General features: G+C 36.5%; 1 protein-coding gene across 3 annotated transcripts; it reads right to left on the bottom strand.

Moving 5' to 3' along the window:
- Positions 1-112: 112 nt before the first annotated feature.
- LOC102600762 (uncharacterized) lies at positions 113-26,586 on the bottom strand. Of its 3 annotated transcripts, XM_015306709.1 has the most exons (17): positions 26,222-26,586; positions 26,021-26,076; positions 25,046-25,083; positions 23,601-23,694; positions 21,824-21,929; positions 21,659-21,729; positions 21,405-21,474; positions 20,936-20,998; positions 17,757-17,828; positions 17,567-17,668; positions 17,143-17,217; positions 14,439-14,555; positions 13,124-13,240; positions 12,030-12,086; positions 8,790-10,555; positions 4,468-8,716; positions 113-861 (listed from the first exon to the last, which is right to left on the bottom strand). In XM_015306709.1, exons 1-15 carry the CDS (start codon positions 26,480-26,482, stop codon positions 10,499-10,501), a joined length of 1,356 nt encoding a protein of 451 aa, XP_015162195.1. In that variant the 5' UTR covers positions 26,483-26,586; the 3' UTR covers positions 113-861; positions 4,468-8,716; positions 8,790-10,498. The 3 variants fall into 3 exon arrangements, with proteins under 3 accessions (XP_015162195.1, XP_015162194.1, XP_006342848.1); XM_015306708.1 differs by having other exon boundaries at positions 4,468-10,555; XM_006342786.2 differs by lacking the exons at positions 4,468-8,716; positions 8,790-10,555.
- Positions 26,587-26,958: the final 372 nt, after the last annotated feature.

Genomic DNA, 26,958 nt, shown 5'->3' with positions numbered 1-26,958 from the left:
CGGTCAAATAGTCAAGTTCAGGATGATAATTAAGACGGATACTTGATACTCTTTTGCTTCTTCCATTTTGTTTATTTCATCACAAATGCCCCGTCCACTGTTGCCCATCACATCACAAATGCCCCGTTTGATACATAATACAATGTTTAACTGGTTACATAAGAAAGAACAATAAGTACCAACCCCGCAACTCATGCAATTTTTGAGTGGCAATGCCAACATAGTTTATGCGAAAATATAAGTTAAACAAAATATCCTTAATCAGGTAGATTCCACATAATATTCACTTTAATTAATACTGAGTCAGTTTTTTTTGGTGAGAGACTAGTCATTGACCAGTTTATGGCTGCTTTATCTTAGTTCAATCTGATGGATAGATGGCTCAATTTCCTTCATCAGAACCCCGCAGGATTTTCGCTGGTTGTCACCAAATTAGTACTGCGTCAATAACATCAACTTCATGTATCATCTAAGGAGTCTGCTGAGTGCTGACCTCGCGTATATCATAAAAAAGCAACCGAGTACACTGAATACAAACAGAGCGCTTTTTAACCGATCGACATGCCACATTATTCAAACAGAAATATCATATGTGTACACAATAACTAGTGTATCTTGAATACGCATCCAGGAGCACCCAGCTATTAGTAATGAAGCAGATATTGGAAACTGCCATCCACTACTACTTCCCAGTAACCAAACAATTTCACAATTCACAACTCGCAGCCTACTTAGCTTTTCTCTGATGCTGGACAATTCAACCCTGTTTGAGCCATCTCAATAGTGTAACAGATTCAAGGGAAATCATTTTGAATACTTATCAACAAGCGCCTTAGCGTTCTCTGGTGCAAAGAATCTCGCCTGTGACAACAACTGCCATGTTAGAAGATATTATATAAATCCAAATTATAATAGGAATGTCTTGCAAAATTTCAAAATATTTTGCAGGTGTAATTTTTACGTTAAGAGATAAAATTTTAACAAGTTTGAGTTCTGTCTCCAATACCAATTAGCAAGCATGCCGATATCACCGAAAGATCATATGAACTTGTAGCACAACTTGGATGTCAAATATCTTGTCATAAAAACACACTGTTCTAGTGTTGGATTCTCAAACTGCATTTTTAGAAGATCCGACATAGGTGCGTAGACATTTTGGAGAATTCGAACAGCATAGGTAGAAACATAGAGGGCCTATAATGACACTGCTGTTTAGGAACCTATGCCTTGTCTATAACTAAATTGTATATGGGAAAAAGAGCACAGCTAGCAAAGGGGGTCATGGAAAAACCAAAACATGAAGCATGTGATTTACAGAGATGGCAACAAGATCCTAGTGACAAGCATTATGCCTGATTACACAGTTAGAGCCCGTTATGATTAACTTAAAAAATAGCTTATTTGCAACAAGATCCTAGTGACAAGCATTATGCCTGATTACACAGTTAGAGCCCGTTATGATTAACTTAAAAAATAGCTTTTTAAAAATAGTTTTTAAAAAGTCAAAATTTAGTATCTTTAAGTTAAAAAATGAAAAGTAGAGGAATACCTACTTTTACCTTTTAACTTTTTTTTAAAAAGTCATTTTAAACTTATTTCAAGTTATTTCTAACTTTGACAAACACTCTCAAAAGCTAAAAATGACTCATAATCCCTTTGCTAGTTTATCCTTACCAGGTTCTATAATTCACCCTTCTAAGATACCTTTTCAAAGTGCAATATGTTGATTAGGAGGAGACAAGTAAGCAGTAAGGAGTTTTTTGGTAGAGTGTATAAAAATAATGCTCTATAGAGTGTATTCGTAATGCTTGTATTAATTATGCATAGATTATTTCGAATGCATTGTTTGGTTTGGTGTACTGAAAATAGTAGGCATTGTACAAAAATATGTATTTACAAAAGTATCCTCCACAATTATGGTGAAAAAGATATAAAAGTGCTTTAGAAGGGTAATTGGGTCTTTACTCTGCTAATACATGTATTAAATCCCTTTGCATTACTAATACCTAGAAATCCATGGTATTAGTAATACACTCTTCAATACACAATAGAGTGTATAACTACTGCAAACATTAGTTATACATAGCATGAAAAAGTGTACCAAACAAGGGACTACTAATACACAAAGTTAATGCATGCATTATTTTTGCTAATACACTCCACCAAACAACCCCTAAGTGCTAAGTGGGATACGGGCACGTAATGTGAATCGCCTGGTCCTGAAGTTGGGCATGGATGATGATGACAAGCCAAGAGTAGTCCAATAGTGGCTGGTGATGTAGAAGTAACCACAGATTCCTCAAAAGTCGATACATGTAAAACCTCAACCATATCAGAGGATGTAAATTAAGGTCGAGACTAAAAGAATAAGACAACGATAGACATAAGATACCGATGAAGATCAGATACCGATGAAGATCAGGTGAGTAGCAACGATACCCCTTTTGAACTCGAGAATAACCAGGAAAGACATTTGAGAGCACAAGGGCCTAATTTATCTTTCCCAAGCCTAAGTTTGAACAAAACATGTTCTCCCATAGACACGAGGGGAAAGAGAGTATAGAGGTGACTGAAGATAAATTCGTCACTATCATTTTGGGACAACCATTCTTAGCAACTAGATGGGCTTTGGTTGATGTCGAGAGTGGGGAGCTTCAATTCAGGTTGAACAATGAAGAAGTAATCTTCAATATGGGCAGATCCATGAAGCATCCCAGAGACAGGAGTGTCATCTCTGTTATTGACACGGTTGATGAAGTAGTAAAGGCTGACGTTGCAGAACAATTTGTGGTTAAACCATTGGCAGCCATAATCATGAACTTTGATAGAGACCATAGGGGAGATTTTGAGGAGACAATGAATGCTTTGACAGGCATAGGTTCCTACACCTTTGCACCGAAAAGGCCTGATCTTGATCTAAAGAACATGGAGTTTCCAACAGCAAAGCCATCTATGAATGAGCCACTAGTCTAAGAGCTCAAGCTTCTTCCTTCTCACTTAAGGTATGCATATCTTAAGCCAAACAAGACTCTGCTTGTGATTATATCTGCAAAGCTGCTAGTGCATTGGGTAGAAGCAGTGCTTTTGGTTCTGAGAGTGTATAGAAGAGCTCTGGGTTGGTCTATAGCTGACATCATCGGTATTCCTCTGGGTATTTGCACGCATAAGATCAAGTTGAAGGAAGATAATATTCGTAGCATTGAGCAACGAAAAAGGCTGATCCACCAATACAAGACGTGGTGAAGAAAGAGATAATAAAGTGGTGGGATGCAGGATTTGGATAAGTGGGTGAGCCCAGATCAATGAGTACCTAAAAAAGGTGGCATGACGGTGGTTCCCAATGATAAAAACGATTAATACCCACACACACAATGACTAGTTAGAGGGTGTGCATGGACTACTGAAAGCTAAATCGTTGGACAGAGAAAGATCACTTCCCAATGCTCTTTAGACCATCTCAAACCCCCTCTATTTTCCTCTCCACTCTTTATATTTGGAGAGTAAAATAGAGAATGCCCTCTCCAATCACTATGTAATTCACCCTCTACTCTCCAATTATAGAGAGTTGAAGAGTAGTTCTCCAAATTTGGAGAACTACTATTCATACTCTCTATTACACTTTTTGAATATTATATTATTATTTTGTAATTGACATATTATTTTTCATATAAGGCTATTAATTAAATCTCTAATATTCGTAATTCTTTTTAAATGGAATGTAATGTTTTAAAAAATATATTACTTAACATACACTTTTTAATATTTCAAATATTTTTATAAATTTCATCAGTTTTAAGTGATATAATTTGATATTATTATTAATTTTCACTATGAAGATGCACAAAATTTAAATGATAAGATGAAGTATTTAATTTAAAAATACAACACATGACATAATATATTGAAAAAATAATATAATATTGATGAGAGAGAGAAGAAGATACTTTTTTAGAGAATAAAATAGAGAATTGAGTTGAAGTTGGTTGTCTAAAAAAATAGAGAACTCTATATTTGGAGATTAAAATAGAGGGTAGGGTTGAAGCCCTTATTAGACCTCTATTTCCAAGAGAATGCCACTTGGGTTGTGTAATGCTACTGCCATATTGCAAAAATGTATAATGTCTATTCATGGATGATTTCTCGATAGTGGAAAATTCATTTGATGAGTGTTTAGCTCACTTGACGCAAGTATTGAAGCATTGTGAGGAAACAAAAAGATGTCACTTCATGGTGAATAAAGGCATTGTATTGGGCCACAAATTTATATCTGAGAAGGGCATAGAAGTGGACCCAGCTAAAATCGAAGTCATATCATAATTGTCTCCTCCAATCTCTATCAAAGGTAGCCGGAATTCCCTTGGGCATGCTGGTTTCTACTGAAGATTCATCAAAGACTTCTCAAAAATTGCTAATCCTATGTGTAAATTGCTTCAGAAGGACTTCAATTTTGAGTTTGATGATGCTTACCTCAAGGTAGTTGAATGCTTGAAGGAGAAATACACGACTGCTCCTATCATTGTTGCTCCTGATTGGTTCAGACAATTTGAACTGATGTGCAATCCAAGTGGAGTAGCATTGAGAGCTATTCTTGGCCAAAGACACGAGAATATGTTCCACCCAATCTACTATGCTAGTAAGACACTCAATGGGGCTAGAAAAACTACGTTGTGATTGAACATGAATTGTTAAATGTAGTATACGTATTTGATAAGTTCAGATCATATCTGTTGGGCACCAATGTGATAGTCTACACTGACCATGCAGCCATATGGTGTCTCATGGCCAAAAAGGATACGAAACCCAAGTTGATCTGTTGGGTGCTACTATTGCAGGAGTTTGACTTTGTGGCTAAGGACCGCAAGGGGTGTGAAAATCAGGTGGCGAACCACTTATCCAGATTAGAGGAAGGTGGAAGGACAAACTGAGAGATTGATAGTAATGAGTCCTTTCCAGACGAGCACATGTTCGATGCATCGCATGGCTTGATTCCCTGGTATGCTGGCCTTGCTAATTTTCTCGCAAGTGATATGATGCCCGAGGATCTGAAGTTCCATTAGAAGAAGAAGTTCCTACACAATGCTAGGAAATTCTATTCAGATGAACTTTACTTATTCAAGGTTTGAGCATATAATGTCATTAGAAGGTGCATTCCTGAGCTGAGATGATGGCCATTATCAAAGCATGTCATACCTCTACAGTCGGAGGGCATTATGGTGACAACGGACAACCCGAAAGATCTTGTAGAGCGGTTACTATTGGCCTACCATCTATCAAAACGAGCATGATTTTGTCAAAACATGTGATTAGCGCCAAAGATATGGAGGCATTTCAAGGAGACATGAACTGCCCCTGACCCCTATTATTTTTTTGAAGTTGGTAACATGTATTCTTCAACATTAAAGGTATGCTAGCCACCTTCAAAAGAGTGCTTACATAGATAGCTAATTACAATAAGCCTGGGAAATCCACTTTATGTATTTCATTTACTATACATTGCTCTTAACACCAAAAACATAAAGTAGAAATGCATTTCCCTTTGATCTTTTGAATGGAGTTTGATCTTCCTTTGAAAATCCTCTCATTCCTTTCCTTCCATATGCTCTACCATATGCAAGCTAGGACAGTTTTCCACCATCTCTCCCAGCTTTTGCTCCCTCCCATTCTTATCCAGCAACTCAATAGATCAACTGTGTGCTCTGGCATTGTCCAGCTTTCCCAGCTAAGGTAATGAATAGGGACCAGACTTGGGAAGTTACCTTGCATTGGAGGAAGAGGTGGTTGTTTCTTTCATTGGGTTCCATACAAAGAAGGCATTGGAATCTAAATGAAATTTCCTTTTCTGTAATGCCTCGTAGGTGAGACATGCCTTCCTTACTACCAGCCAGGAGAAGCATTTCACTTTAGTAGGTGCCGTGCTTCTCCAAGTAGCTTTCCAAGGTCCTCTATCTCTTTCTGTCATCTCTACATTGCCCTTTTTGTAGACTCTGTTGACTAAGAATTTGCCATCAATGTTGTGCCTCCACTTGATGATATCAGGCTCATTAGTAGTCCCTATGAAGGTTCCTATTCTGCCAAGTAGAGAAACCACTCTTTCAACCTCCCAATCATTCAAAAATCTTCTAAAAATTAGGTTCCATCCCTGAGCTGTCCAGATGTTCTCTATTGTGCTATTCTGGTTGGTGTTGATGTTGAAGATGCTGGGGAAAGCCTCTTGCAAAGTGCCCTGACCATCCCGGTTATCCTTCAAGAAGAAGATTTTTTGGCCATTGCCAACTTGGAAAATAATGTCCTTCCCCAGGTTGTTCTAGAAACACCTAATTGTCCTCCATAGTACAACTCTAAAGGTGTCCGTTGACTCATCAGTGCACCACTGCGCATTTTGTCCGTACTTCTGTTGTATTACATTCTTCCACAAGGTTGGTCTATCTTCAGCATATCTCCACAACCATTTCTTGAGTAGGCTGTTGTTTTGTAGCTTTAGGTTTCTAACCCCCATACCTCCATGCTCCTTACTTTGTTGCACTATGTTCCATTTCACTAGATTGTAACCTTTATGCTCTTTTCTGCCATGTCATAGGAAGTTTCTTCTCAATTAATCTAGAACTTTGAGTACTTTAGGAGGTATTGGAAAGAGAGACCACATATGTTGGTAATGAGTCTAGCACAAAGTTTATTAGAATTAGAGAAAAGACATAAAGTCGCCATTGAAGTTGTCCCGAATTTTCAAAAAGACACCTTAACTTTATGGGTGTCCTATTACCCCACGAAACTATTTCCAACTACTATAAATACACCCTTTTTACAACTTTTGTAATCTCATAGCTTGTGCGTGTATTTCACCTCAAATAAAATAATATAATTTTATTTTTCTTACTAATTTAATAATGAATTGGGTAAAATCCTAACTCACTCACATTTTGATCCTCAAAATCTTCTGGGTCAAGTCCAAAAGCACAAACAAGTTGTGAGTGCAAATTCAAAACTTCATGTAAATGGGTGCATTAACTAATTTGGGTTTAATATATATAATTTTTTTGTGAAAATGGTCTTGACGAGTTGTTGCATTGTTGAGGATAATTTTTGGAATTTCAATTGATGGGTTCTTTTAGCGTCGTACCGCTGTAACTCTATTTTTTATTGTTGTTGAAGAAGACGAAGATGGAATGAGCTAAAATGGAGTTTTTGCAAGGTGGAAAATGGAAGATTTTGGATATGAAATTTTTGTGGAATTCGTTTTCACTGTTTACATAACAGTGAAGATTTTCACTTAGGAATTGTATGAAATCTTCTTAAATTCTTAAGGAATTATGAAACTGTTCTTCAACAACCACCATGAAAGGCATTGACCAAGAAATCCTCTATTTCTTGAACTTTTTTAGAAAATGGAGGCTTACAATCTTGCTACGTGGCATTTTTAGATTGGTTTGGGGGTGATTTTTTTTTCATTCACGCGCCACCATTACGTGAGATTACACTTGCTTTGAGGATGGGTTAAAATGGTGTATTTACAATAGTTAGAAATGGTTTCGTGGGGTAATAGAACACCCGCAAAGTTAAGGTGTTTTTTTGAAAATTCAGGACAACTTCAATGGTGACTTTATGTCTTTTCTCTTAGAATTAACCTACCTCCTAAAGATAAATATTGTCCCTTCCACATAGCAAGCTTATTTTCTGTCTTCTTAATGATATTGTCCCTTATGTTAAGCACACCCAATGGAAGTCCCAGGTAAACAGTTGGAAGTTTTCCCACTCCACATCTTAAAATATTAGCTAGAACCTGAATCTGAGTGACTTCATTGATAGGAAAGATGTTACTTTTTCTCCAGTTTATCTTCAAGCCTGAAATTGCTTCAAAGATGACTAGCATTAGTCTCAAAAAACTGATTTGCTCACTAGTAGCATCACAAAAAACTATTGTGTCATCTGCATAAAGTAGATGGTATATCTCTAGCACTCTCTCTGTCCTGCTCCCTACTCTAAAGCCTTTTAACCATCTCCTTTGTATTGCAATCTTCATCATGCTATTGAGGTCTTCCATGGCTACGGTGAAAAGAAAAGAGGATAAAGGGCCCCCTTGTCTTTGCCCTTTTTTTTTGCAGAAAAATAACCAACTGGTTCTCCATTTACCAGAATTGAGAACCTGGTGGTTTTAATGCAAAAACTTATCTAGTTTAGCCATCTTCCAAAACCCATTTGCCAGAGGATGCTGAGTAAGAACTTTCAGTTGATGTGGTCAAATGCATTTCCTTTTTTTGATAAAGTTAGCCCTCTATCATCTTCTATCTGGTAGACTTGGTAAAAGGGCCCCGACTTATTTCCAGAATATGAGTTCGACCGCGGCTTCCCCCCCTTTTTTTTGGGGGAGGGGGGGATTAAGTTCTAGAATGCTTCTATCTCAGTCTATAATGAATCAAGTACATCAATATTAGATATAGCACCATTAGAGTATAACTGGTTACACCAAAAACAGAGCAGTAAGATAAAGTTAAGTTTGATCTTCTTCACTTCATTTTCTACACCTTCATAGCATCTTATGCTCTTCTTTTGATCAGTTGATGCTTTTCTTAGAAAGAAACATATCCAGTCCATCACCTTGCAGCTAACAGTTGATCTTCTCATCATCCTTCGACTCCTCTCCACCCATTCATACCAAACAGATCCATCTGAGCTCCATCTGGTAATGTCAAACGATTTGAATCCTGCATTGAAATATATTCTATTTTCCCCCATATCAGTTGGAGAGAGGGAACAGAAAATAAAAGAAAGTAGACAATGGCAGAAGGAGACACCTGTGAAAGAAGAAGAGAGATGGCAGTTCTCAGGCAACCTAAACGGAAAGAGGGTTCTCTCTCTCTCCTAGGAAGTAGGGGAGAGAGGAACTTGTAGTCAAATGCCTTTTCAATGTCTAATTTGCACATCACCCCTGGTTCTGAGCCTCTCAATCTAGTGTCTACACACTCACTTGCCACTGAAGCTGCATCCATGCCTTACTTTAATAAAGGCCATTTGATGAGGGTTTATTAGCTTATCTATCACTCTCTTTAATCTTTCAACTGGTACTTCTGCAATGATCTTGTACATTCCAGTGATGAGACTTATTGGTCTGAAGTTTCTCATCTCAGTTGCACCCACCTTCTTTGGGGTAAGAGCTACAAATGTGGCATTGAAGCTCTTCTCAAAAACCTATTGCAACTGGAAATTCTGTAGGTAAGTAGTATATCTGACTTCAACATTTCCACGAAAGTAATGAAGAATGACATTGGGAACCCATCAGAGCCTGGGGCCTTGTCAATGGCACACTGTTTAAGCTCCTCTAATATTTCATCCTCTTCAAATAGTCTTTCCAGCCACTCCTGTACTTCAGTGGAGATCTTGGTGTTCCATTGGAGTGTGAAATCAGGTCTCCAATTCTCAGACTCCTTGTAACTTCAGGATTAGTAACTTCAGCCCCCTCAACTTTGAGGATGTCAATGGAGTTGAATCTTCTGTGAGCATTGGCCATTCTGTGGAAATACTCTGTGTTTTTGTCACCATTTTTGATCCATTGTTCCCTGGATCTGTCTCCGGGCAATTTCCTCATTTCTGGACACCTCTTCAAACTCCATAGCCAACTGAATTTCCTGCAGTTGTTCATCATCAGTCAAAAGTCTGAGATCCTGGAATGGATTCCAGATTTCCCACTTGTGATAGAATCAGATCTTTCCTTTCCTTCCAGTTGTTCCTGTTGGCTTTGCTCCATTCTTTGAGCTTGACTTTCAATTGACTAAGCTTAGAAGCTAATTGAGAATCAGGTCTGCCAGTTGCATTGAAACTGCTCCACCATTCTTTCACCTTGTCTATGAATCCTTCCTCCTTAAGCCACCAATTTTCAAATTTGAAATATGATTTCCTATGTTTCCAATCACCACAGGATAGTAGGATGGGGTTATGGTCTGAGCCAAGTTGTGGTTGAACACTTTGGCTGATTTTGGAGAAACTCTCATCCCATTGGGAAGAGAATAAGAATCTATCTATTCTTGTCGCACAACTGTGATTTTGACCTCTCCTCCATGTATAACTACCTCCGGAAAGAGGAGGATCCAGAAACTCAAGATCATTTATGCATTGGTTGAAATCAGCCATGGTTCTGGTTATTCTATTACAGTTTGTCCTTTCAGAGGGAAATCTGGATACATTAAAGTCCCCACAGATCACCCAGGGCCCTTCACATCCGGCCCCTATTATTGAGATTAAGCTGTTTGACGTATGGGTAATTGACTTCATGGCCCTTTCGTGAGTTCATATAGGCAGAAGTATATCTTGGTGGCTGTTGACTGTGTGTGAAAATGAGTGGAGGCAGTAGCGCTCCCAAACAATGAAGGAAGGAGTGTCACCGCTTTCTTGAAAAAGAACATCTTCAGCAGGTCTGACACTCCACGAGTTATTATAAGTGATGGGGGGTTGCATTTCTGCAACCGACTGTTTAGTTTGTTGCTTGAGAAGTATGGGCACAAGGTTGTTACTCCCTATCATCCACAAACAAGTGGAAGTGTCCAATCATGAGATCAAGAGCATCCTGTCCAAAACAGTGAACGTAAACAAGGTAGTTTAGTCACAGAAGCTAGATGATGCACTATAGGTGTACAAGACTGCATATAAAACTCCAATAGGGATGTCTCTTTATCAATTGATGTTTGGAAAAGCATGTAATCTATCGGTGGAGCTTGAGCACAAATCTATTTGGGCACTGAAAGAGCTGAACTTGAATTGGGAAGAAGCCTCTAACTAAAGGTTAGAATAGATAAATGAATTGCATGAGTTCAGGTTGAGAGCTTAAGAGAGCTCGTCGCTCTGCAAAGCCTGGATGGAGCACTATCACGACAAGCAGATACTCCAAAGGGAGTTCAGACAGGGAGATTTAGTCTTGTTGTTCAACTCAAGACTCTATTTGTTCCTGGAAAGTTGAGGTCCAAGTGGTCAGGACCATTTCAAGTTGCTCAAGTATTTCCCATGGAGCCATTGAACTCGAATACCAAGACGGTAAAAGGTTAAAGTAAATGGCCAGAGGATAAAACACTATCTAGGGTACTTGATGACGTGAAGTTGATAGAGGTGATTTACCTCGATGAGGTATGAAGTAACAAGTCGTAACTTGTACGCACCAACTAGAGGAGAATGTTAGAATAAGAGCTTGTTTGGATTGGCTTAAAAGTTGGTCAAACCTACTTTTAAGTCATTTTTAGCTTTTGGGAGTGTTTGACAAAGTTAAAATTAACTTAAAATAGGTTAAAATGACTTAAAAAAAGTTAAAAGTTACAAGTAGGTACTTCCCTGCTTTTCATTTTTAACTTAAAAGTTACTAAAGTTTGACTTTTTGAAAACTACTTTTAAAAAGCTATTTTTTTAAGTTAAGCCAAATGGACTCTAAGAATAGGAATAGAATTGTATATAGTGTCATACGTGGAAAAGAATTGTAATATAGTGTCTACAAATAGAGCACAATGTAATAAACACAAAACCAAAATGCTTCACAATAAGAAGGGTAAACCATTTATCATTTCTGGGAAGGGATGCGTTGGAAGTCATTAATTTAAGTATTTAATTATATTTTTAGTTGCTTTATTTATTATTCTAGAATAGGGTTTAGTTTTAGAGTTTCATAAGGATTATGTTAAGTTATAAGAATTAGACTTCCTATTGATATGATAAGACTCTTATTTAAAGGGACTTTTGATGAATAAATACAGTAAGTCATAATTAAGACAAAAGCAAGAGATCGGAGTTCTCTCTTCCATTGAACTCTAAGGTTTCTGTCTCCCTTTAAAGAGCTGAAGAGATCGGAGTTCTCTCTTTTAATGAACTCTAAGGTTTCAGCCTCCCTTTAACGAGCTGATTTATATATTGCCCTGTGAATCGATCCTTCCCTAAAGATTCATAACATAATAATTGTACCATTATAATGACCAACAATATGGAAGGAAGCATTTATCATGGTGTCAACTTATGGAAAGGGTGTCCGAGACTGTCCATAAAGCTATTCATATACTCACTTGTATAAACATCCGCTCAGCATCACCAACATTTCCGTTCTCTTTCAAAATAATACCCTGCACAAATCGAGATGAAGAAATCTATAAACCTACAATAAAAACATAAAAATTCAAAAAATAATCATCATGTCATGATTGTCTTCCTATTCTACAAGATATCATACTATTTATTAACTAATATTCATTTACACTACTTTGATATATTATGAAAAACAACAATTTATCCCTTCACAAGGTAGGGGTAAGGCTGCATACACACTACCCTCCCCCAGATCCCACTTGTGGGATTACACTAGGTGTGTAGTTGTTGTTGTTGCCACACTTCACACTATTCTTTGAATCGTATCTCTACTATCTCTTCTAGGGGTGTCAAATGGGCAGGTTGGGTTGAAATTAGAGATATTAAAATGGGTTGAAAAAGAAATCGGGTTGAGTTATGACCCGCACAAGTTTACTTTGGGCTCAAGTGAGCTAAAATTGGGTTGGGTCATGACCCGCCCAATTTGATCCGCTTAATGTCAATAATTTTAACATGTTGTTATTTAACTTTTACAACCACAATTTGAGTTTCAACTCAAGAAAAAAAAAATCACAAATGGATGAATAAATCCTAGAAGATATAAAATAGATAGCAATTCATACCTTAAATATAGGAACATACATTACATCAATGCAAATAACGAGTCTTAAAACGGGTTGAAATTGGAGATTAAATTGAGCTCAATTGAAGATTCTTTTAAAATGGGTTAAGACTTGAATGGGTTGAGCTTGAACCCAATTTAAACTATTTTGAGCCCAACACCCATAAAATTCTGGGCATGTTGGGCGGGTTACCTATATTTGGGCTCATTTTGACACCCCTAATCTCCACATTAAAACTAAGCTTTGCAAGATTAGGAACTCTAATATTTCTTTTGTAGTTAAACTTAAAAACTACACAATATTACTAATAAGATTAATAATTGCACAAAACACAATTTTTGGATCGTCCTAAATGATTTCCAAAATTTTGTAGACCATTTAATGCGCAAACTTTAAGCGGATAAAAATACAAATAACCGTTGCAGGTAAAATATGGACCAGATTGAAAGAACCTTCGCTAAGTAACCCCTAAAGTCGTCAGGATAGGTAGAAATGAGTTGATTATATACAGACACGGCATCACTGATATGGCCCCATTCTGAGTATGCTTTTCCCAGAAGCAGGTCAACCTGAAAAGGGAGTAGAAAAGGAATAAAAGGTAACCGTGCAATGAGTGCATTCATTCAAGCAAGAGAATGCAACAATCCTTGCCTTTGATAATGGTCCCTCAAATGAGTGAAAGATACCTTGCACAATTTCCCTCGAAAGCAGGTAACCACTAAGGAAAATAGATGTTTTATTTGTTTTTCTTAACCAATTTAACCATAAAAACTAGTATTTGTTAAAACGGAGAACACAATTTTGCATTAGGAGACTATTTTCATGCTTGTTTGAGTAATAACATTGAGATTCCCAATAGCTTGCTAATAATTGCTAGGATTTCCAGAAGAAGATGCCATTCATTTGACGAGAAATAAAAAGGAACATTGAATATTCGAGTGGCTGAAGCTGAACTGTACAGAAGTTAGCAAAGAGAGAAAAGTTCCAAATTGTCAATTTATTAATTAACCTCATTTTCTTGAGTAGGATTTCAACATTACATCTAACATTCACAGAACAAGACAACATAAGAGAGCGTGATTGGTAACTTATTTCATACTTTTACAAAGGTTCCAGATAAAGTTACCATCTACCTCCGTCTGTGCTATGCATAGAAGAAAAAAGAGACAACTTAGTATATCATGTGCCAAGAAGTTAATTCTAATTGAGAGCACACTGCAATATTCACTCATATTAACCAACAATACCTAACACATTTCAACAGCTTTACAGTTGAACAAAGTGAAGGAACTGTAGAAATTGTCAACAGCTTTGCACATGATATTCTGGTAGGGCTAGTCATCTAAACCTAGGAACTTCTTCTCCATCGTTAACTAGAGTTTCTCTTGTTTTTAATCTTTGCTGTTTCTTTCATTCTCTTACATTTGCTCCTATGTTCAGATCCATGTGTTTATCCTTTTATTAATGAAGAAAGTTTTACAGGCTACCAGATGATACAGCAGCCTAACAATTATTTCCTACAGAGTTCAGTGTAGAAGTGTCAACTCATCTAAGTTTCCAAGCGAAGTTATATTTTGAGATAAATTTTACATGTTTTTTTTTTGGTAAGAAAAATTACATGTTTAAACTAGATAAAAATTACTACTAATTACAGTTTAAAGTTACAAATATTTAATAAGTGTTTGAAGAATTATTTACTCTCCAAATAATAATTGTACCAAACAAATCAAAACCGAGGGAGTATCAGAATTGACATGCTAAACTTACTTGAATTGGGTCTACCTCTGACTTTGATTTCGCTGCACTGTTCTTGGTTCCATCATTGCTACCACTAGTTTTTTCTTCTTTCAGACTTTTGCGTGATGCCAAAAGCATTTGAACAGCCTAAAAAAGTAAGATATCCATATCAAGTCCACATATTGAAATGCCACATAAAGGAAATCAGTTTTAATTATGTTATTATAGCAACAGAGATGATAAATGGCCATTTTCTTATCATGCTTGCAGAAGGTTGCTTTGCAATCTTAGACACGACTGAATGGTAGAGAAACTCGATACAAGAAGATCATCTGGAATGATGGTGTTATCACCTTTTATGTCAAGAAGTTGTCTGAATATGAACCAATGCAAGAGATACCAACATTGCAGATATATCAACCCTGTTTGAACTTTGCTGGCATGGCTGAATGCTCGCAAGGTTCTAAACATTTCATTCAGGGTGGATGGTGGGGGTAAGGTGAGCTTTTGGGGACAGGCGGTGTGGGTAAAAGACTTTGAGACTCATATGTCTACATATCTACAAAATTTCATGCCAAAAGGAGATGGCAGTCCAACGTTTGTGGAGACTACAAGGAGAACTGTAGTGGGATTTGAGGTTTAGGAGTGGTGAAAGAATTTCAGTATCTGCTTTGCAATCAACAGAGTTCACATGATAGTCATGATGTATGGAGATGGGAGGATAAGGAATACAGTGTCTTTTCTGTTAAAGTTCTATTATGAGAAGCTTTTGGTTAAGGAGGAGCCAGCCTTTCCATACATTTCGTTATGGATCCCTAGCGTACCGACTAACAAGAGAAGCCTATTTTTTCACTTGGTTAACTTTGAGAGAGGTGATTTTGATAGCGGAGAATTTGAGAAAGATTACTTATGTTAGTTGGTGCCTCATGTGTAAAGACTCAGTGAAAGATGTGAATCACCTCCTATTACGGACATCTTATTTGTGGTGGTAATTATTGAGGTCGTTTGATCTTGAGTGGGTGATGTTGGGCACTGTGAAAGAAACTATGTTTAGTTGCGCCTTCAGAAGACGAAGAAGAATATGAAGGGAATGGGATGTTCCACCTTTAGCATTAATGTGGATTATTTGGAAGAGAGGAACATGAGAGCTTTTGATGGTGTAGAAAGATCTTGTTCGCTTGAGGAGTAGCCTCTTTTCTCTTATTTACTTCCAGTGCACCCATAAGGTTCCTTTATGTATAGAAGATTGGATGTATTTCGTAGAAAACCATGTCTTTTGTAAGGTTGACTACTTTTTGGTGTACCACTTGTATACAGCTAAGTTGCTCAGACTCGAGCACCCAACGTAGATCCATTTAATTATTCCCTTCGTCCCAATTTATGTGACACTATTTCTCTATGCACGGAATTTAAGAAATAAATGAATACTTTTGAAGCTTGTGGTTTAAAACAATTCTTAAACATTTGTGTGACTTATAAATTATCTCATTAAGGGTAAAATAATAATAGTTTTATCGTTATATAGTTTCTAAATATAGAAAGGCAACATTCTCTTTGGGACATACTAAAAAGAAAAATGTGCCACATAAATTGGGACAGTGGGAGTATAAGTTACAACAACGTTGAGTAACATCCAACATCTTTACCGTTGTCAATGAATCTATTCTACATTCGATTTTACTCTATGTTAAAAGAATTCAGTGAATGTTATTCTGATATAAGTCACCTTATTCTTTGTCAATGAATGTTAGCTAGTAAAGTGAAATCACTAATCGACATACACAAATCAATAGGATAACTGAGTAGGCTTAGCACTGAAAATACTATTTAAAGCAACCTACTCTAACAACTAAAGAACAGTTTATATAATCAGATTTAAAAGTGAGCAAACTGGCATTGTGAAACCAATAGATTTTACTTAGCTTTAAACATCAAACTAATTACAAATTGAGAGAATTGGGGTGGGGGGGAGTTGAATTCTCAAGATTGGAACTTCAAAATGCAATAACATGTTCCACATATTCCCAATAAGCTCCAAATATAGTACTCCGTATTAAGTATCATTCTTTCGCCGTTTCACGCATTATAAGTTGCAGAAATTTGGTCAATTTTAAGAGATCACACCAATCCTCTTAACTGATTTCAGGTGCCTTATGTTACATGCACTCTTACATGTATATGGATCCGATACAGATAAATATACTTTGTTGTATGTTTTGAAGGATCCATGAGAAGCATCAAATATATATGTCATATCCAATTTCAACAAGGTGCATCAAGACAAATGAAGGGTCCGTGCAATGGACCAGTGCTAAAAGGTGTATCAAGACAAATAAAGAGTCCATGAAAGAGAGCAGGTGCCAGAGGAGAAAAACATTTATAAAGATCATACCCTTGGCGAAAGGCTAAAGTACCTAAGGCAGTTTACATATTCAATTTCACATAGTATCTCGAACACAAATGAACTATACACATTTTGACAGTGTTTACTCAATCTCAGAGCATAATATTCACTTGTATACTTATGAACTGTGGTTACGATGGTAATATGGATACCCTTTTCTACTTCAGTTCCACCAAAGACGACATCTTCATATTTTTATCAGAGCTCACAAATTATTAAGCTGTCAAAAAAGTGATTAACTGGAACAAAGAAACTGAGAATCATTTCCTGTCTAGAAGTGCAGGCAATGGAACAATGTAAAAAGAGGAAATAGCAGATTGACCAACCAACCTCATCTGGCTTCCTCGCGGCAATCAGTGCATTTGTAAGGCCACGTAGAACTTCAAAATCAATAGTTCCGGATACCTGTAAGATCATCCTAACAGGTTATTCGAGTTTGGGTAAGTGCAGAGAAAACTTCTCTATGAACAAGAGGTGAAGAATCTCTAATAAACATTTTGTTTGTGGGATTTGGTATGGTCTACTAGCATGACAAACCTGATGTATATAAATCAGTTAACTTTTAGGCTAGGTAGATGTTTAGATAGAATAAATAAAATAAGGAAACTTCTTTCGAAAACTTTACAACCAACCAACATTTCAAAAGGTTCAAGTCTAGAGAGGTACTACAGGTAGGCACCATAAACAATGATAACTGATTAAAGTAACAAGGTATACCAGAATAGGCATATTATCCAGCTAATAAGCTACTGACCATGGCAGACATTCTAAAAGCAGCAGCACTTCCTTCATAATCCATCAGTCCATATTTGACTTCTCCAAGCAAACGGTAAACATCTGGGTCACTTGGTTTTTTCTGCAATCGCAAACAGGTGATTTCGTGATATTCATATGGACATAGAACAATCTCTTGATAAGCAAAAAATACATCAGCCGAAGAAAACCTTAATCAATTCTTCAAGAAGGGAAGAGGCTCGATTGTACTCCCCCAGTTCTGCTAAGGTCACAGCAGCTCCCTGAAAACCATTAAAAAAAACTTGCACAGTTGCAGAGTGAAAATTAAAAAGAGGTGGTTTTGGATTGGATGACATCAAAAAAAGAAATTGTCATACAAGAATTCTTACATAAAATTATAAAGGAAAATCCTTATAAGACACAGGGCACTATGATCCCGTTTAGATTAGCTGATTATAAATAGCTGCTAAGCATTTTCAAATGTTGATCATGATTTAATAAATGGGCAGTCGTGTTTGATAGAAGTACTAAAATTGCTAATAAGTGGTAAAGAAGTGTTGATAAGCTGTTCTTTTGTTAGAATTACTAAAATACCTTTACACGTTTTACAATAAGCTATAAATTTCAAAGTATTGTTATAAAAAAAAAAAGGAGGCACAAGTGAAGAAGTTAGGTGTTCTATTTTGGTAAAGAGTGTACACATTCTCATCCCTACCTTATGAAGTTAGAGAAATTGTTTCTAGTAGACCCTTGTCTCAAGTAAAACATATCAAAAGACAAGTATGGAAAAGAAATACAACAGTAAAAAACCATGCTAAAAATAAAGGAGAAGGGAACAATAGCAACAACAGATAATACGGTAACTGAAGCAAAGGAAACAACATGTCAATTTTTGAGACCTTAATAAATCCAGCAAGACCCAATCCACTTGATTGTTGTTGGAATAAAGGGAAAGAGAAGGAGGTGAGACATTAAACCCAGGTTTTTCTGGAATAAGAACTTGTATAAATTTGATTCCTCCTTTCACTTGACTATCCACCCAACTGTCATCATTTTTGTCAAGGTTGACTGGGACAAGATATCAATGTGAATTAAAGCTATGATGCACAGGGATGTTGAGGACAAGGGAACCACAGGTTTCCATGATAGGCAAGGAATAAGATGGTTAGGGCCAGTATAGTAGTTGCACACCAGAAAAAAGTTGTCATAACTTTAGTGTCGTCGAACTGGGAAATTGTCTGCTAGATTCAAGTTGAATGCCTCATAAGAGAATGTTAGAAAAAGAACATGAATAGTACATAGAATCCTACTTGGAATTGGAATAGTGTATGGAATCCTACTTGGAAAAGGATTGTAATATAGTATCTATAAATAGGTAGGGTCTCAATGTAATAATGTGGATACACAATTCAATAATATTTTTCTCTTATATTTCTCGCATGGTATCAAGCCTTAACAATCTTGGTAGAGAAAAAAAAAAGCTTTCGCAGTCGGTGGACAAGTTATAACTCATATTGCCGCCCGTTTGGCCAATGATTATGTTAGCACAAGTCAGGGCAATACTATATGCATGAAAATAATCATGCTTAAAATGATTGATTTGAGAAGCATACGGACAAAGATTTCTCAAATATGATTTTGCATAGCACCATGCATCTTTCCGATGGTTACTTTCTCATATACGATTTGGGTAGCACTGTGCATCTTTCCAGTGACTACTTTTTCATATCTAATTTGTGTAGCACCATGCATTTTTCTGGTGACTATTTTTTCATATCTGATTTTGCGTGGCACCGTGCATCTTTCCGGTGACTACTTTCTCAAATCTGATTTTGCGTGGCACCTCCGGTGACAACCTTTTTATATTTGATTTGTGTAGCACCGTGCATCTTTCCGATGACTACTTTCTCATATCTGATTTGTGTAGCACCTTGCATCTTTTCAGACTACTTTCTTATATCTAAGTTGTGTAGCACCATGCGTCTTTTCAATGACTCATCTGATCTGCATAATTGCGTCTTTCCGGTGACTCCTCAAATATGACTTACGTAGTCTCACTTTTCGCCAGTGTTGTGCAAAAAGCAACACCACCAAGACGTACAGTATCTCATTGCATAAACCACAACTCACACTACAGCGGATAAACCTCCCACGTGCCTCCATGCGCCACCCAAGATATCATCACCTTTGACGAGATCGTACCACGCACTGATGCGTGAGCCTCTTCCAACCAGTTTTTTGGCGATTTTCTTGTTCAATATTAACTCGTCTCTTGATTCCGAGACAATCCATATATTTTATACCAGATTTTAAGCACTTTCCAACAACCAATACATTGTTTCCGACAAATATGAGTTTTCCAATATTATTCTCCATTTCAGATTCACTTTTGCCAAAAGGGTATACTCAGATTCTATCTATGGTTGTCATTTGCCATTTGTCTTTTACTTAGTTGGACATTAATAATGTTTTTTTTTTTTTTTTAACTTGGTAACTTTGACATTAATAATGTTTTTTTCCATAGTGATCTCGAGGAAAAAGTCTATATGGAGCAACCATCTGATTTTGTTGCTCGGGGGGAGTCTAGTAGCCTTGTATGTCGGTTGCGTAGGTCACTCTATGATCTTAAATAGTCTTCTCAAGCTTGGTTTGGAAAGTTCAACACAATAATTTAGGAGCTTGGCATAACTTGTAGTGGAGCTGATCATTTTGTGTTTTATCAAATATTCTGCATCAAATCCAGTATTTCATGAGAGAAATAAGCAAATTGAGATACTATTATAAAATTAGTGAAGTTGAGGGATCAACTTGCAATTATCTTCACCAAGTCCCTCATTGGTCTCGTATCACTTGTATGCACTTGTTTGACAGGAAGCGTTTGAATAGGAATAAAAATATGAATAGAATATAGAATCCTACTTGGAAAAAGATTGTAATATAGGATCTATAAATAGGGTCTCAATGTAATAATGTAGATACACAATTTAATAATATTTTTCTCCTATATTTCTCACAAAGAAGAAATGGGTTGATGCTCATCAACAAACCTGCCAGAAACAATTAGAGGCAATGAACCACCGTCTAAAGTGAAGGGGACTAACCTAGAGGTTCCAAAGTCTAATAATAGCTAACATATTTGCATTTCATATCGCTACTCAATCTTAAAGTAAAGAGAACAATGGTATTGATGGGTGAGATATGTTTAAGTTGCAAAAAGTTTTTGCCTCCTTATGCAATAAGATTAATTTCTAGACCCTGAGCATAAGTATATACAACTCTAAGGAGGCTAAACTAAAGTAGGTATGCTCTTGCTGAGAGAATAGAAAATTCTGAAACTGTAAGCATACAAACAAAGAAATCTTAAACTACATCATAGATAACAACTCACTTCAAGCGAGATGGGATCCTCTGGTGATGAAGCCAGTGTAGCCTCAAATTGCTGAAGCGTCTTCTGCAAAAGCATCAAATCTGATGAACAATCTATAGGGTGCCAGTGAATTCTTCATTTATACAAAATTGAGTGAATTTAACATATTGCTAAACAGTTTTCTTTTCTAAGGAGCTTCTATATGTAGAAATTACTAGAATTGCACATTTTATATCCTAAATATTCATTTAACTCCATATGGACCTGTTTCATACTTTCATATCAGAGAGAAGTTGGCCGTACTGACTAGCAATGAAAACTACATATGCAAGCCCATTAGATAAAGAGATGATAGGGATTGGCAATAGGTGCTTCACCAATCTTGCCTCTTTCTGCAGCAACTTTCAACTGAACTCAAAAGCATGTCTTACCTTCCTTATAGTTGCACACTAGAAAATTATTAATTTCAGTGCGACGGAAAACAATTTACCAGGAGGTTAGCTCTCTCATCTTCAGCAATTCTCTTACCCTTGCTGGCAATCTCCTCAGTGGGACTAACACTGGACCAATGGCCTCATTAGGATATATTGAAAACAAAAAAGGGGGGAAATAAAAAGAAATAAGCAACAAACTAATCATGAGACGTTGAAACCTCTGGATAGAGTACAAAAGAAAACCAGGATGGAAATGATGAGATCTATTTGATAACAAATAGCCAGCATAATTGGAAGCACCAGAATCTACCTTCCAGAGGGAAGAAAGTCACCAAGTGCAAACAAGAGTCCAAATACAATAACAGCTGCTCCAACTCCTATCTATTAAATTTGGAATAAATCTATTAGTATCCATATGAAGAAATGAATTCAAATGGATCAATAGGCGGATGTGTCAGCTAGATTATAGTACCACCTTGGTACCCAGTCCGATTGTTGTACTTCTGGACTCAACCGGAGCATCATAGTCAATTGCTCCATATGGTTTCTCTTCCTCTGTTTTTTTCTGCTGAAGCGCCGACCTAACAGATAGTGAAAAATCTTAGTCAATGAAACATATTTTAATCAATGAAGAAAAAAAAGAGAAAAAAGGATAATGTCATCAACACATTGGCCACATAGCCCACAAAGATGGAACAAGAAGTCCAAGAAGTAAGAAACTAGACATCAAAAGTTGACACAACATAGATTTAACATGCCTACATTGTCGAAGCAGAGCTTACTTTATCCAAGAACTAAAAACATCCCAAAACAGTCTAGATTATAAACTCAGAAATTGAAATTGCACAAATTTTGCCTTTGCAACCAGAAGTTCAATAATTGATCACAGCACTTGTCACCAGTGATTATTCATTCAATCCCTTGTTTGGAATGCAAAATGTTGGTGACACATCTAGTAAGCATGATCAAGTAGTTCCAAGATTATTTTTCATACTAGGTCATTGAAAAGTGATGGCCACTACCAGCTGATGGATTGGCCAGGACTGCTGACAGAGTCTTTCCTAATCTATGTATGAATGTATTACTTCCTCCTTTTTATTCAGGTGGTTGGGGAGAGAGTCTCTATTTAAATCACATTGACATGACCCTAGATGGTAAGATATGGAGGTCGAGGATTAGGGTAGAAGGGAAGGGTAGTAGGTAGCCGAGTGCTGTAGTACTTTTACATGGGAGAGGCAGGGGTCTCGTCTCATCTTTCTCCTTAATTAGTAATCTTATCTAGTATTGCATAGTATCTTATTCTCTGTTTTACCCACTACTTGTTACTTCATTTGCTTTGTTTATCTTGCTATTTTTGGGGTCGTTAATTCCTTTCTATTCTGTTTTGATTACACTTCTTTTGAGCCGAGGGTCTATACGAAACATCTCTCTACCCCACAAAAGTAGGGGTAAGGTCTGCATACATCAAACCATCCCCAGACCCCACTTGTGTAGGTACACAGTTAAGTTGTTGTTATTGTTGTGACTATCCACATACAAGATGATATGATGAAGCATAGATACGAGGGCTACTTGCATGTATGTGAAGTCTAATGAGTACACCACATACAATGCCATCCCTAGACCCCACTTGTGTAGGTACACTGATAAGTTGTTGATATTGTTGTGACTATCCACATACAAGATGATATGATGAAGCATAGATACGAGGGCTACTTGCATGTATGTGAAGTCTAATGAGTACACCACATACAATGCCATCCCTAGACCCCACTTGTGTAGGTACACTGATAAGTTGTTGATATTGTTGTGACTATCCACATACAAGATGATATGATGAAGCATAGATACGAGGGCTACTTGCATGTATGTTGAAGTCTAATCGAGTACACCACATACAATGCCATCCCTAGACCCCACTTGTGTAGGTACTACTGATAAGTTGTTGATATTGTTGTGACTATCCACATACAAGATGATATGATGAAGGATAGATACGAGGGCTACTTACATGTATGTGAAGTCTAATGAGTACACTACATACAATGATGAAAAATAATCTCTTTCATCTGCTTTTGTGAGTCATCAAATTTTGGACTCCAATACAATATGAACAGATAATTGGCTCAAAAGGAAAATTTACAAAGACTAGTGCAATAATATAACAAAAATTAATTTTATAAGATAGCTACTGCAGATAAGCATAAATGTAAAACCAGCAGGAAAGAAACCATTCTAAATACTAGTAGCACCTTTTTACTGCTTGCAGCCGTTCCTCAAACTTAAGATCTGACCCCACACTTTTTGACTTTCTGACATCATTCGTAGAGTTCAAACGAGGTGCCTCTGCACAATAATGAGCCTTAGATTGTATATTCTACAACATCTATTACTCAGACCTCACTTTAAACAAGATATAACAGGGGGGGAAACCTTTAAGAGACCACTTAGTATGATAACAGAAGAATGTGGTCATACATTTTGAATTAGAAATAAGCTTCCAAAGCATACGTATTTTAGCCAGAAGAATCAACTTTACAATCCAGTAGAATGTGTGATTTCAAATAGTTTTGACAAGTGAGGACGAGGCAAGGAATCAAAAGATAAATTCGGAAGGGAAAACCAGAAAACAGAAACAAACACAGATCATACAACACTATGAAACCGCTATGCATCAGAGCTCCTGTACACATAAAACATCAAATTGTTAACGTTGATAACACAACTGGCAAGAAAAACATCAGAATACTTTATTGCAATGTTTATTAAGCATTCAACAAAAAAAAAAATCGGATCTAATCCAAACAGTAATCTATTAACACATTCAAGGGTTCAAAGAGTATTTCCAGAAGATTCAACCAAGTGTTGGAAACAAATCAAGCAACCATGTACTCGAGCAATATATCACAGCTTAAACCATAATGATTGTTTTTCTTTGTATTGTTAGTTTCATGGAACAAAAAAATTTCTTCAAGCCAGCTTTATCCCATGGTTCAAAAACAATTTACCAGAACATCGGAGCCACAAATGACCTACTTTAACTAGCATGGAGATGACATGAAAAAAAATCAAAGATACTACTTTTTTCTAGAAAGGAAATTCATTAATAGGAGAGTCCTTAGGCTACAAGACTACAAATATTTTTCACAAAGGCTATAGGGGTCGACCCTCGACTACCTTCCTTCCGAGAGCATACGGCTCTACGACTTGTCTCCCAACGTGTCGTGTCTCTTTTCTAAGAACATGTTTGGTCTTCTCCAAAGTCCTATCAGGGATAGAGTGTTACATCGGTATTCCATCAGATCATATTTTCCATTACCGATATTCTTGAAAGTTGAAAATCAATTATGTGAGAAATGTTTCTCATGATGTGAATCAAATGCCATGTATCATTTATTGCATAGATCGTGAAAGTAAAATGATAAATCTAAGGTATACATCATCTGTCTCAATACATACCTAGTTTTATTCTTATTTTTTCAAAAAGAGTTTTGGCATGCCTTATTTTAGGTTAAAAAGTTCCCAATGTATAATATTTGTTTAATGCTAAATATTTTTGATGCATCCAATAATTTATACATCTAATCAAACAAACTTTTCTATTTTCTCTAAATTATTAATCGGTAAACCACAGGTACAAACAAAATGATACCCAACTACACACTACACAACATGCAAGGTAGGGTGGTTTACTAACTATTAAGGAGGTCGTCGGACTGTGGGGTAGATGAATTCCTGCAAGAGTAAACAATAGCTTTAGAATAACTACAATAAACTGACTTCCAGCACTATTTACATCAACATGCAGTTCTAGACAACACTTAAGGTAGGTACAAGTTCAGAGAATAATACACACAATTTCTAAAGCAGTAGGAGATGAGAGAAGTGAAAATAAAAGTGAATCTTCTTCCTTATATCATGTATCATTCTAATTAAATTAATATCTCCCACTTCAAATGACCGTTCTATATTGCCTCTTAAGTTAAGTCTTCATGTACATACTGTTGTATATTTGAATAATCCACCTTATAAGTCTCAGCATATCCTTCCTTACGTCACAAGTCTTGCCTTAAGTTTTGCCATAGAGCCTTCACGATTGCCTGACTAAGAAAACTCACTTGCATCCACTATTTTCTTTCTTTTGGTAAATCCACCAAATTTCAAGTGTTGTTTTCATCTAAAGCATGTATCTACTCAAGTATTGCATCTTCAAAGGTCTCCTTCCCCGTTTTGGGTACCAAGAGGCAATTGAAGTACTAAACACAGGAGATAAGTGGTCATAAAAATATTAGCAATGGAGTACGTGGATTTACACAAATTGTATCTTTAGAAGTGTAATAGGAAGGTCAAGGTTTTCTACAAGATTTCTTACAATGAAGAAGTTGGTACGAGTCATGGAGAAATTCTTCTTCCGAAAACAAGACACATCAACTTGATCTTTCAACTTAAACATTGGACGAAGAAGAGAATTTCGAGAAAGGTTGCAAAGAAGGAAATATTTGCTGCAAAAGTCAAAATACTTTCAAAATGCAAGATCAATTGTATTTAAATAGATAAGAGTAGTTATTGGTGGTTACCAAGTTAAGAAAACTTCTAGTTTAAAAACTAAGTACATTATTTATAAATTGAATTGAAACAATTTAAAACAAGAAGTGAAGAAAGAGAAGCATACCTTTGCGGCCGCACTGTGCCCTTGGCCTGCCTTCTGGCGGTTACAGAATTCTTACCCTGAATTAAAGTAGCAAGAACAGTATAGAAATAGATCGAAATTATGGATAACAATTCAGCAGTGTATCCATATTAGGATTACAAAATTAAAAGGGTGAAATCTGAGATAAGTATCATACCAATGAAATTGATAGAATCGAAATACCTTGTTAGTGTTGCCGTCACTCGGACCTAAACCACGACGTGAATTTGAATCAGTAGAGCAGCATATACAATTCAGAACCCCATACTTGGACTTGGTATGGTACTGAAAATGATGATTGCTCCGGCTTTTACCAGAAGGGAAAGAGAATGTTCGAGTATAATTACTGCAAGCGTCGGGCGAAGAGCGAGACTTAGGAGCAAACGACACTTGCGGCTGCTGAAGAACAGTAAAGTGAGTCGTTGCTGTTGTTGCAACGGCCATTAGATAAGGTATGCCGTTCTCTACAGTTCATTCGTTACTGGACGCCACAAATCTTTCGCGTGGCATCGTTAATTGTTTGAAGCAATGCGGGCCGGTAAGTTAAAAAGTCAACAATCTTTTTTTCCCAAGTAATTTCTCTCATAAATAATTATAGTTCATATCTCTATTCATTTAAGACTGATAATTTTTATTTAACTCATACCAAATTATATACATATGTTGTATTGATATCATTAAGGTTCTTGTTACTCATTAGTCAATGATATAAGAGTATATGTATATTGTTGTGGTATCATTAACGTCTCTTACTGATTAGTCAATAATACTATAAGAGTATATATCATTAGTCAATGATGTTTTAAGAGTATATACATACTCTTAGGGGTCATTTGGTTGGGAACAAGTTATCGTAAGATTAGTTATCTTGGAATAACTTATCTCATCATGTATATGAGATAAGTTATCCTATCACTTTG

This window comes from Solanum tuberosum, unplaced genomic scaffold (genome assembly GCF_000226075.1).
Source record: "Solanum tuberosum cultivar DM 1-3 516 R44 unplaced genomic scaffold, SolTub_3.0 scf00040, whole genome shotgun sequence".
Taxonomy (NCBI): domain Eukaryota; kingdom Viridiplantae; phylum Streptophyta; class Magnoliopsida; order Solanales; family Solanaceae; genus Solanum; species Solanum tuberosum.
Note: the sequence above shows the minus strand (reverse complement) of the source record. Positions and strands in the feature narration are given on the sequence as shown.